Consider the following 12,446-nt stretch of genomic DNA (forward strand, 5'->3'; position numbering starts at 1 on the left):
TGGAAAAAGGAAGGAGGAGATTAATATTAATTTAACAACTTTCACACCATACATTTGCTCACTCCAATTAATTTAATGGACTAGATAGGTGGCCTGGGAGATTTTCCCTTTACACGGACCTATGGCAACAACTGATTTTCCGTTGTTCAACACAATGCCGTATGAAAACTGTTTTGGAGAGAGAACAGCTCATGTTACTTTGGGGATGCATATGGACTACAAAAGTTTATATGCTTTTGAGAGATGAGGAACACAAAAAAAAAAAAAAAAAAAAAAAAAAAAAAGGTGTTCACTGAAAAAATCAACTTTCCATTTGTCCTGGGGATAACAGTTATTCTCAACATCTGATCTGGAAAATATTCATGAGAGAGAGAACTTTCCAGGCCCCTTAATGCAGCCATTTCCCAGAGGCTTCACAGAAGAACATCAGATTTTTATTTTTAGTTTCTTCTGAACTCTGATATAGTATGTGTCTACTTAAGTATTAGAGAGGGAAAAAATGGGTATTCAAGGAGAGGCTATGATTAAATCACCATGTGTTCCCAAACACTGGCACTAGAGTGACTATCTTTGAACTCTGCTGTTTGAAGCTGGCCATTCCCTGAAACAATTAGACAGAGATAAGACCTCCGAGAGCACTCAAATCTCTGTGAATGAGTTTCAGTATCACAAGTGAGTTTTACAGTAACTTCTCCTAAAATGGGATCAGAGAACACTCATGTTACCTCTTCCACAAGGAGAGCAAAGGGGGTGGCAACCAGACGGGGGTAGTACCACCTACAGCATGTTACTATTTGAGCAGCATTATGTGGGCATAAGCAAACCGATCATGCCCATTACATAAGGAAACAGTACCCACTTGGATCTCCCATAATAGGGTCTTACCTAAAGAAAAATCTCTGTCGATCTTCTTCTTCTCCATTCCACCTAAATATCCATTTTCACTGAGAGAGATAACACGCTTGGAAACAGCCCCTGAGCTTGCCAGTTTGCTTCCTCTCTCCTCTTGTACCCTCGACAGCTTCTCCTCATCCACCTCCTCTCCTGAGTCTGCGCTCTTAATGCTCAGACGTCTCATCCGGGACACAGAGTCAACTTCTTTCATTCGCACTAAGCGATCCATGGCAGTCCGGCTAGGTGGAGAAGTGAGCTTGCCTTGGAGTGTCTCTATCACTTTCGAGGTGCTTCTCACTCTCTTTTCTGAATGCTGATACACAGCTGACTTGCAAACCAAGTTTTGGTCCTCACCTTGGCTAGGACTTGCAGGTTGTTCAAGAACTTGCTCAGTCACCAATGTTTTAGCGCTGGCTTCCAGGTCAGTGGTCTGGCATTCATCAGGGTATAAAGATCGTCCTCCTGCTCCAACAAAGAGAGCACTCTCTGTCCAGCCACACTTTCGTCTGCCTTCGTAAGAACCATCTTTTTTTCCTTCTTTGTCACTTACTGTGCTCCCCACTGATGACTCAAAGTCCTGGGCACCATTTGCAGGGCTAGTGCCTGGGTGGGGCCCAACGTGGTCATCTGGAAGGAGAGACTCCACTGCTATATCTATACCTAAAATTCTTGCAGCTCTTGCCTGCAATGATTCATTCACAGGGATTTCCACTGCATTTGCATTTGAAGAGTGGTCAGAATTGTTAGCACCAGGTCCTGGGGCTGCATCAAGTCCCACTGACCTCAAATCCGGCTCGGAGCGCCCTTGGTTCCTCTTTGTTAGTGACAAGCATACTACTGAGCCTCTCTCTAACACTGTATCATTTGTGGGAGTTGCACCTTTGCTCGGTTTAACAAAGTCTAGGTAATTTTGGTCTTTGCTCATCTCCTGCAAGACAGGGTTATTGAAAGGATTACTGTGACAAGAACTGCTTGGGCTACTGGACAAAACTCTCTTGAGAGGGCCCACGCGCACTGGCTGCTTGCTTGTTCTGCTCTTGGCTTCCCCCGTCCTCATTTCTGTTATCAGACTTCCATCTGCTGGCCCGACTCCTTCACTGCTCCCTCCTGGCTGCAAGGAGCCTGGAGAGCCAATGCAGCCCAGCTTGCCGCCATGCTCCGTCCCCACGCTCCAACTTTCAGACTTACTTTTAACTCTTCCTGACTTAAATACAGGCACCTCTGGCACATCCGTTTCTGATTTCCCACCATGTTTTGGCTCCTGGTTTGACTTCTCATTTCTGGATGCCCTCCTCTGCGTAAGGGCACCTGCCTGCGGAGAAGCCGCAGCACTTTCCAAATCTTCTTCACTGCTTGTGCTCTCCTCCTGCCCTTGCAGCTCCTTGTTAAAACTTTCTAGCTCACTTATTGCATCCCAGGGACGGCGACTTACCGGCTTCAACAGGAACTGCCCAAACAGCTCTTTACTGTTGCAGGGAGCGCCTGCTTCTCCCTTAACTACATCTCCCTTGGCAAGAAGGCCGGTTTCCCTCTCCTGGGCAGGCACCGGCTGGCTCTGGTGGGCTTTTGGGGAGGGGGCCTGAAGGACTGAGGTGGCAGTCCTGGAAAATGCACTGTTGCTAGACTGGCTGAGGTACATCTGACCCTTCATACCGTAAGCACTCTGTCTGCAGCTTCTCTCGTCAGAAGGAAGCCCTGTCTGTTTTGACCCTATTGTGGATGCTGTACATCCTAGGAGCTTCGGAGACAGCAGTTTGTTACTATTGGGCTGCCCAGGCTTTGTACCATGGAAAAATTGTGGGCTTTTAGGTTCTTCGGTGAAACTGGTCTGTGTCTGCTGGTCTTTGTACTGATCACCTGGCCAGGAGCCAGAGTATTTGAGCTCTCTGTGTTTTGTAGGCTGAATAAATCTGAGGTCATTCATTTGTTTGAACTCTTCTGGTCTCCACAGCTCTTGTTTTTGTAACTCATTTTTATTGGTCATGCTTCCTGTAAGCGCTTGTAACTCCAAGTCTGTTGAAGACATACTTAAGAGACTTTGTTCTTGCAAAGCCCCATTGTTATCAAACCCATTCTTATCAGGGCTCTGGGTTATGTTGTTGTTCCTATCTGTATCTGGCAGATTGGATTCTGATTTAACTGGGATAGAGACCAAACAAAATATAGTTTCATTCATTTTTTTCTTTGAACTCTTTTTGCTCTGCATCCCAGTTCCAGGTTCAAACTTTTTCACTTTTGTAACAGTCTCACAGGTGCTGTCCATATGTGAATTTCTTACAGAAAGTTTGCCTTTTGTGTACTCTGCACTGGCTTCGTTACGGGGGCTGTGATTAGTTGTGCTACAACTGTCTCTTTGGTCCGGCAAGGCACAATTTTCCTGATCTCGGATGGACGGTGCCAACCACCTGTTGCTAGGGGTGGAGCTGTCGGAAGTTCTTTCTCCCTTTGCAGAATTGGGCAAGTTTGATGCATCCAAAAAGGCACTGTTGTACTGTACTTCAAGATCTCTCTCTTGCAAAGCACCAGAACTGGGACTACATGCAGTTTCAGTGTATTTAGTGTTGTCCTGCAGACCTTCTGGTGGTGCAATTTTAATATGTCGTATCCGAGGATCATCAAAGGGAATATACTGAACAGAGCGCAGGTAGTCATTGGGGCGCCTCGCATGGCTTTGCTTCCCGTGAGGAAGATGGTTGTCTTTGCAAGGGTCCCCCCCCACTTCCAAAGCATTCGCAGCTGGTCGTTGGCAGGGGACAGCCCGCTCTGCAGGACCCTGCTGGTCGCTGGTGGTGTACGAGTTGGTGTTAGGCACTTCATTGAGGGGATGTGGGGTCACGTTTTGGTGAGGAGGGGATTTGTAAGAAGGAGGAGGTACGTAGACCGGGGGCTCCAAACCAGAGTCTTGAATGCAAGCATCTTGCCTTGGCTCATTAACTTTGGCTAAGTAGGAGATGGGTTTGTCTTTCTGGTAGTGGTCCTGGAAACCCACGGTTTCTGCAGGTGCCCTCACCTGCCGCTGCAGTTCATAGGATGGAGGCTTCAGAGGTCTCCCGTACTTGGGTTTCACCAGGGGAAGGAAATGGCCTCCCGTTTCAGGGTGCTTGGCTGGTTCCACACTCAGTCTGTTTGGGGGATAGGAGGGGGTTTTAGTTACGCTGAGTGAGTTGTTACTGTTGGTCAGAGAGGGCATTTCCACACACCTCATGCTCTCCGGCGAAAGGACCCTCGGCAAGGACTGCGATTTCCCCTTGTTGTGGGTGCTCAGTACATTGTCTCCCAGGGTCAGTGAATACAGCTCTTGAAGCAGCTTCTCCCTGTCACCCTCGGACATTTGCCTCCCTACCTTTTTTGGCTGGTTCCAGCTTTCCATCCCCAGACTTTGCCATTTGCAGTCGCCAGGCACTTCACAGCTCTCCTGCAAGCCGCTTCGTCTGATGCACCCCGCGCCCGTCCCCACCTTCAGCTGACTCTCCCTGGGGTGCCGGGGTGCCCCCGGGGCTGCAGCCAGGCCTTGCATTTCCACACCGCCTTTCTGGGAGTAGCCCAGGAGCACGCTGAAGTCCTGTCCTCGTCTTCTCCAGTAGGCAAGATCTTTGTCAGTCTTGGGCTGGGAAGACCATGCTAATTGAGGCCTGTCATAAACCCTGAAAAAGAAACACAGCGTCACAGGCAGTTTGCACAGATGCCCTGTCTTTCCCTTATGGGTAAGGCCATTAGGAGGTCAAATGTTGAGTTATGCCAATGGGGTTTGTGTAATCTATTCGCAAACAGATGACTTTATGATTTTAATGGGCGGATTTAAAAGTCAGTCATTTACATGAGTAAAGGAAGGGACTGATGCTCTGCTGGCATGTTGTTAGCTATGCAAAGCTGTTAGAAAGAGAAACAAATGCACACAGTTACATGCTGTGCAAACATGCACAACCATCCTCAATGGACACCAGAAAACCAGAAATGATTGTGTTGAACTTATTTCTGCACTCTGCTACATCAAAAATCTATAGACGTCAAGGGGAGTACAGTGGTACGCAAGTTTAATAGGAATCCAAAGCTAAAAAGCAGAGGTAGGGAGAACAGGTAGGGGGCTATTTCATAAGATATATTCTGTAAGAAGCATGATTTGCATCCTAGTACAGGAGCTGAAATTAAACATGTCATTTCCAATGTTGATTCTTGTTCATCTTTCAAAGGGAACAAATTTCTTCAAAGTGCTTTGGATGAAATGATATATGCCACAACAATGGTGATGTATCAGCACAGTTCTGAGTAAGGTGGAACCAATATTTGAAATCTAAAATACCTCAAAAGAAGTATAACACTGTTAAATAAAAGAGGGATTAACTCCAGCAATCTGTTACTGAAATATGAAAGATATTAGACACTGTATTGCGGATTAGAAATTCAGAACACAGATTTACATGAACAGAATAGGTTCTTTGTGTGCTCTTAACAGACTGCAAACTATTTAATATACTGCTCAACAAAATTGGTACCTTTCTGTATAAATAATTAATCTTCTACTTGAACCATGTTCTGCTATTCTTGTACCTAAGGTGTCCAACACTGTAACTGCCTTTACACTATGTAGCTGCCACCAGCATAAGACTGGAAAGAAAAATCAAAATTGACAGAAATAGGACAAGTATGTAGATAGAACCCAAGAATTTCTTTCTCTTCCCTCCACCCCAAGGTATACAAACAATGTCATCTGGCTCTTTTTTACTAAAAACAATGATCTATTCAAATAGTAGCTTATGAAAACATAATACAATTCAAAATTTGGAAGGAAAACTAAGCAATCCAGACCCATAGCAATTTTCTTGTACGTATGTTAACTTCATCCTATGACTATAAAAGTTTAAAACCCAAACTGGGATAAGGAGAATCTTGTTCATATTAATTCAACTGGATTAAGACTTAAGATCTGAGCAAAATATCCTGCCTCTGAACGACAAAGTACAGTTCGATCGCTGAACCCCAGGAAGTAACAGAAGTCTTCATTAATCAGTGAGATGTAACAGGACACCTCCTATATTGGAAAGTTGATTGCTGTAACAATGAACATTTCCATGCCTCTCTCCATGTGGAAACATGCAGCTGAACAAATTCTTCTGAGATTATCAAATCTACCTTTTTCATCTCATCCCCATGCTGCTATGGCACCATTTGTATCTGCGTTTACAAAACGAGGTGAGGAAAAGCATCTAGCAATAGCGAGGAGGGAACGGACAGATTGCTCTTTCTGTTTGATTTTAACCATCATTGTAAAAGGGTCTACAGAAATTGCAGGAAGTACAGAGTCATAGATTCCAAGATCAGCAGAGACCATTACGATTATTTAGTCTGACAGCTTGCTCAACGCAGGCCATCAGACTTCCCTAAAATGACTCCTGCTTCAGTGGTAGCATGTCTTTTAGAAAAGCATCTAAAAATCTTGATCGTTAAATTTCCAGACATGTTGTTGCAAAGCTTAATTCACCATTAAAAAAAACCCAACCTAAACCCAAATTCTTATCAACCCGAATATAAAAATATTGGGGAAAGGAGGTATGGTAGACAATAATACTGAGATTTGCAACAATTGCAACTAACAGCACAGGAATGGAACGGGCTGGATGTTTAAAAGTTTTAATAGGAAATCAGGAATAGGGAAGGAAGCATTACTCGACTCTTTCCTAGGAAACCACTAAAACAGAAGAGTCTGGGTTAGTTTGCTTTTTTAAAAACAAACAAAACCCAAGCTCAGACATTCATTAAAGTAAATTAGCCCTTAGTTAGTATGGCTTCAGTTACAGAAAGGATGTTCCTCCATTTACTAAAAGCTGTTTAAAAGATTTAATCTTTAAAAATAAATTTAAAGATTAATAACTAGGCTCCAGTAATAAATTTCTGAACATGATACAAGCCACTGTGACCTGTACTATGTCATCATTGCAACACGAATGTAGAAAAGACACTTAAAAGGAGGTATTTAGAGCATTTTAAACCTGATCTTTTCTATGATCTATTGACAAGGTGGACAATATCAGTCTCTCCAGCTTCTGGCTCAGGTACTAGAGGTGGTTACACAGACAGCCCGTTTCCTGGGCCCCGCAAGCCTCTGGGGAGGATGGCACTGCACTGAGCAGTGGGAAGAGGATGCCCCGGTCTCCCCAAGGACCCTCCACCTTAGCTCCAGCCTGAAGACTCCTCTGCTCCCAAAGATGGAGAGTGGCTCCTGCTCACCTGCACGCAGCAGGCGGGCAGCAGGGCACAACCACACTGCTTGTGGCTGCCACTGTGGCAGAGTGGCTCCTTCCAGGATATATGACACTTTTGGGTCTTGCAGTCGAATGAAGTGGTAGGAAGGGGAAGCATCCGAGAGCCACCCCAAGTTCAAAATACTTCACTACAGCCTCAGCAATGCTACATCTCCGGATGGCAAATGCCAGTCATGCTGCAGTCTTTGCGTCCATGACATTATCAATGGAGAGATCGCACAGTCCCTCTTAGCAGCAGCTAGTCTCCAACCCTGCCACTATGCAATTCTGTCTCACTCCATGATGCAATGGTACTGACGCACGAAGAAATGCACACCCAGATACAGCGACTTGCAAGTGCTTCCCAGCTGGGAGGGGTGCCAAGGATGGAGCGGTCCCATGGGACAAGGAGTTAGATTTTACATTATGAACTCTTTTCTAACAAACAGGCCTGCTTCTAACAAATATCACATTTGCTGTCATAAAGTGCTTTGAATTGATTCTATATAAAATTAATCCAATGAAAACCATTTAAAAAAATAAACTATTGCTAGCTTTCTATGAATTTTAGGCCTTTGCAAGCAATGAGGCCATCAGTCCACCCTGCACCGGCTGCATGACTGCATTTCACTGAGCTGCCGCTCTCAGAGCGATGGGTTGAAGCTGCCCACTTCCCCCAGGGCAACGCTGGACCAACAGGACCTTGCACGACTCACAGAACAGGGCTAGAAGCGAAGGAGTGTGGCACAGGCTATCAAGTCAAAACCCTGCAGAATGAGGCCACTGCAGGGCTATCTAGCAATACCGTGGGAGCTCCTGTCCCTGTTCTGGATGCCAGCATGCAAGCAGTAGGCATTAGGCACACAGTAGCTCAGGGTGGGTGAGCCGCAGGCACCGGCACAGACCTTGTGCCCAATGAGGAGGCACTGTTAAGAAATTTCCAGGATTTGGCAGCAAGGGGGAAAAAATTTTCAGAGGGCTGTTCTGGACACAGGCACCTGCTGTTCTATTTTGGGATCCTATCCTCACATACATTCTTCCAAGCCTCAACACTGGGAAACACAGTACAGTCTTCTAATTTTTCCAGCAGGTAATCTCATCAATTATGCTATCTATTTATCTCTAAATTTGCTAGCTACCAACATAGTTCCTCCCACACAAATAGCTAAACAAAGTGCCTCTTCTCTCCACTCAGAAGAGAAGCAGGAGGGAGTTCTCCTTCTGTGAACCCTCTCATCTCTACCCATGGGCTCAGCTTTCCCATTTTATTTGCCTCGTCTCCTCTTCCAAACCTTTACTGTGTGGCCTCCTAATGCTTAGTTAAGCAAGGACAGCCAGGACAGCCCTCCCACCATCTGCTGCCCCACGCTTTGCCTGAAGGACAACGGGATGGAGCAACACACCACCTCCCCCTCTGCTGGGGCGTCACTCCCCCCTTGCAAGCAGCAGCGGCGGGGTGTGATGTGCCCACCTGCAGTTGCTATAAAGCCTCTCTCCTCCTCCTCAGCAAGGACTGATCAGCAGAACAATCCCAATGAGCGGAGACAACAGCATCATCCCCTGCCATCATGAAACACCCTGAGCCCTGCAAACCTGTCTGTGAAGGCAGCAATGAGGTGGGCAACATCACTCACTTCTGTCGTGTTTGGAGGGTGATTAGTTCTTCTGCATCAGTGGTCTGAGCATGAGTGTGGTGTAGATAATTCCTCATCTGAGGAGCCTGAGTCATGCTCCAAATTGCTGTGGAGCTGGTCAAGGTCTGTGAAGGTAGCTGGGACACACACTGCCTCTTCTGACCTTCTCCTGCCACTGTGCTGCACTGGAAGGCAGCGTCAGGAGATGGTTGCAGGAAACCTGCAATGCCCGAAGAGCAGTGTCTTTGTGCTGGACCCTGCCGGGTGGTTGTCCCCTCTTTGGGCCCAAATGGTCCCCAAGTCTCTGCAGTGTGCAGTTCTGTCCCAGCCTGAGAACCAGGAACCTATTTCCTGCAACGGTCCAGAAACCAGACAGCGATCAAAATCCCTGGGGGAGTTCACCACGGCCCACCCGTAACAGGCCAAAACACCCCAAAGTGGGCCATCACAAAAATCCTCTCTTCGCTTTTGAAACAGCTCACGCTTGCACGGCAGCCCCGCGCCTCGGATGCTTCCCCAGAGCAGGGGCGTGGGTCGGGAGTGGGTCTGGAGCGGGACTGTCACCCTGCAGCGCAGCAGCTGTGTGCCGGTTTCGGGAGCGCAGGTGCTGCAGCAGTGAGGCTGCAGGCAGCCTTCCTGGGCCGGCCCCGAGCGCTCGCTCCTCCCCTCCTGTACCAGCAGGGCGGCGGCAGCGCCGCGCCCTGCGCCAGAGGTACCCTGCGCGCCCGGGGATGGCACGGGAGGGACGGCTGGTGCAGAGGTTTTCCCTTGTTCATAGCTGCTAGTGCCTTGTGGAGTTCCCAACAGGCCCACTGGGAATCAGAGTCTGCTGTAGCAACAACAGTCAGAAAAGATTTCTATTTTTGTGGAAGTGTGACAAAGCCATTTCCGGGGCTGCATGCCCTATTTTATGGGGAAAAGCCACTTTTTAAAACCAGGATGTAATACGTAACTACACTGTAGACTGACAGGTTTCACCCCTTGCGTTTTGAGATGTTAGAAAGAGACGTTTAAACTGTCGGAGAGCATTATTTTGTACTGAGCCTACACCAGCAGTCACAGATACCTCTGCCACGTCCACGTCGGAGGCACGGGGCGGGCGCGCGAGGCCCCGCAGAGCCCCGGAGAGGCGGGAGGCCGGGAGGCAGCAGCCCTCCCGCCTGCCGTGCCCCCGCCAGGCTCTGCCTTACAGGGCCTGGGACCGGCAGCACTGCGGTCGCTTCCAGCCTCGCACAGCCATACCTTCTTCACACCGGTTTTTCTCCACGCTGTGAACTCTGCTCCAAGGCCAAGCATCACCTTCCTTGACACCCCTGCACACTCTCTTCCCCTGCTTCAAAACCTTTTGCCGTTTCATTCTTTTTCAGCATCTTTTCTCACTTTACTGTCGTCCAGTTTCCTTCACCCAAAACACACCATGAAGGATCCTTCTTACCACCTTTAAACTTGTGTCCTCTCCTTCCTTCTCCAGAAGGGATAGTTCCACCTGGGGACCTTCACCGCGGCTGGGACTTGCTGCCCTAGGACTGCTTTACCTCTCTTCCTGCCCATTATCCTAGCTGGCAGCCAGGAGCCATTCCTGCTCCAGGCAAGCAGGTTCACAAGGGGAAGAGATATGAAGGGAAAGAGCAGACGAGCCCAGCAGTCAGGGGACATGTGCCTTTGCCACGTGTTACTGAAGGTCTTCGTAAGAGGACAAGCTCCCAAGGCGACAGCGTTTTCCCCTGCTTTCAGTTTCAAGCCCATTCGGCAGGAGGAAGGGGCTTTTCCTCAAAAATCATCGTCACATTTGGGCTGGCTTCCAGTCCTGCTCTAGCCCCTTTCCTTTGTTCATCTGCAGCACTCAAATAGCCGCAGAACAATGGCCGAGCCGCGGTGTGTACACACAGCTCTTCCTGCCCAGCTGCCCCAGCCCCAGCATGCACGTACTCCCTGTTAAGCAAGCCACAGTTGTACAAGCACATTTTATGGAGTGACAACAAGAGCTTCCACTGGCTTTGAGCTGTTTTAAAAAGCAACGAACAGGCACCTTCTCATGTTTACTCCACGAGAGTGGCCTTAAAAAACCCAATGGAGTCCTTGCCGCATGTAGGAACACCCACCGATAGCTGCACGTGGCTGAATCTACAGCAAAAACCAGGGTGTGTATGTGGCAGAAGAAGCTGGGTCCAGTTTTTTAAAACTGAAGAAAAGGAAGAGCTTTTGCCCCTTTTTTTTACGGTACTTGGACTGAGCTTTTCTAAGCCCATCAGAAAGGCCTTTCTGATACAGACTGTATTAGTAAATGAAATTTTCCCACACTCAGCCACTTCCCATCACCCCAATATTCTCAAAGGCCTTGCTCTAGCAGAAGGTGAATGGATGTGCCACTGCTTCGTGTGGACTTGCAGTGTGTGGAAATGGTCACTAGTATGGGAGCAGGAAAGGATCACAGGAAGATGGTGTCAAGGGTTAGGGTCATGCTTAGTTATCTGTCAGGACCAAAAGGAGGAGAAAGCAAAGCCATGGCATGATGCTGAAACTTACCCCCCTTCTGAAGTATGAAAAGTGGACAAACCCTGAAGGTCACGGTGGTAACCAGGACCTGCTTGCCTCCCTTGGCTCCCATGGCTGCTCTCAGTGCTGCTCGAGTTGGTTTTCACGAGAGGTTTCTTGCTGTATGCCCCGGCTCTCGATTCTGCCTCAAACCCGTTCAGCGTTCTCTGAGCAGATCTGTTTCCTGCGATTTCATGCCGGTATCCATCATATCTGTTCTCGTATGACACAGGGGGATTTTTTGACAATTTGTATCCATGAGAAATCAGGAGGTCCTCAACACTGAACATATTGTGCTGGTTTCGCTCACAGCTGTGCCATCAGAAAGCTCTTTCCAGCAGGACCCATCCCTGGAAAACAAAACCAAAAACAAACAGAAGGCCCCTTTAAACAAGGAAAGATACCTCTGATCACCTGGTAGGCTGCTGAAGCTAGGAGTCTCATCCCCTGGCCTCAGTCTTCCACCCTTATAATAAAATAGGTGAAGCAAAGTGCATGCAGATGCTGATGAATCATGTGCTGACCTTCCCTAGACAATACACCTCCGTGCACTCAGCCAAGCAGCAGATGCCGTGCTGCTGCTGACTCAGTCCGTTTCACTGAAGAATTCACTGGTGATTGCGGCTTTCAGATTTCACTAAGTGATCTCAAAAAAAATCTTTGCACCGGAAGTAAGCCCACAATTTGAGTCAGGCATTTCCTTAAAAAACAATTTTTCCCCAGTCATGGAGAAGCGTGCTCTGTATTATGTTTTAAGTTGCTGCAGGAGGAGGGAGCAGATTACAGGGCAATACGCCTCTCCCTACAGCTCTGCATATTCCAATTAAGAAAAAATGTTCACATGAACAAGGACAAAATATGCATGAGAACAAAAATGAATTATGCAACCACATGAGAAACCCAGGTAATATCATGCAATACCCTAGTTGAACAGTCCTTGTTACAGATTACTTTCTTTTTGGCCTGCGTTGGCCTGCTGGAAATCAGTAATCCTCAACTAGAATAATACAAAACCTAAGATTTCAAGTATGGTCTATTTTTACAGCACACTTCCACTGCGTAAAATGACTGGAAACAACCTGAGATGCCCGTGTCTATTGTGTCTCAATGATTTCTAAGACACGGGACAGTCAAGACTTTTCTT

General features: G+C 47.5%; 1 protein-coding gene across 3 annotated transcripts in view; it reads right to left on the reverse strand.

Annotated features, from left to right (window-relative positions):
- Nucleotides 1-12,446, reverse strand: part of JCAD (junctional cadherin 5 associated) — a 66,655-nt gene that overhangs the window by 4,984 nt on the left and 49,225 nt on the right. For 2 of the 3 annotated variants that reach the window (XM_075492556.1, XM_075492557.1), the window contains exons 2-3: nt 11,294-11,652; nt 791-4,538 (exon numbers count right to left, since the gene is read on the reverse strand). In XM_075492556.1, the coding sequence (XP_075348671.1) occupies nt 791-4,538; nt 11,294-11,592 (4,047 nt within the window). In that variant the 5' untranslated portion in view covers nt 11,593-11,652. Of the gene's footprint in view, nt 1-790; nt 4,539-11,293; nt 11,653-12,446 lie in introns of those variants that run through there. The other variant, XM_075492558.1, reaches the window with a different exon arrangement.

The sequence above is a fragment of the Mycteria americana genome, chromosome 2 (genome assembly GCF_035582795.1).
Source record: "Mycteria americana isolate JAX WOST 10 ecotype Jacksonville Zoo and Gardens chromosome 2, USCA_MyAme_1.0, whole genome shotgun sequence".
In the NCBI taxonomy this organism is placed as follows: domain Eukaryota; kingdom Metazoa; phylum Chordata; class Aves; order Ciconiiformes; family Ciconiidae; genus Mycteria; species Mycteria americana.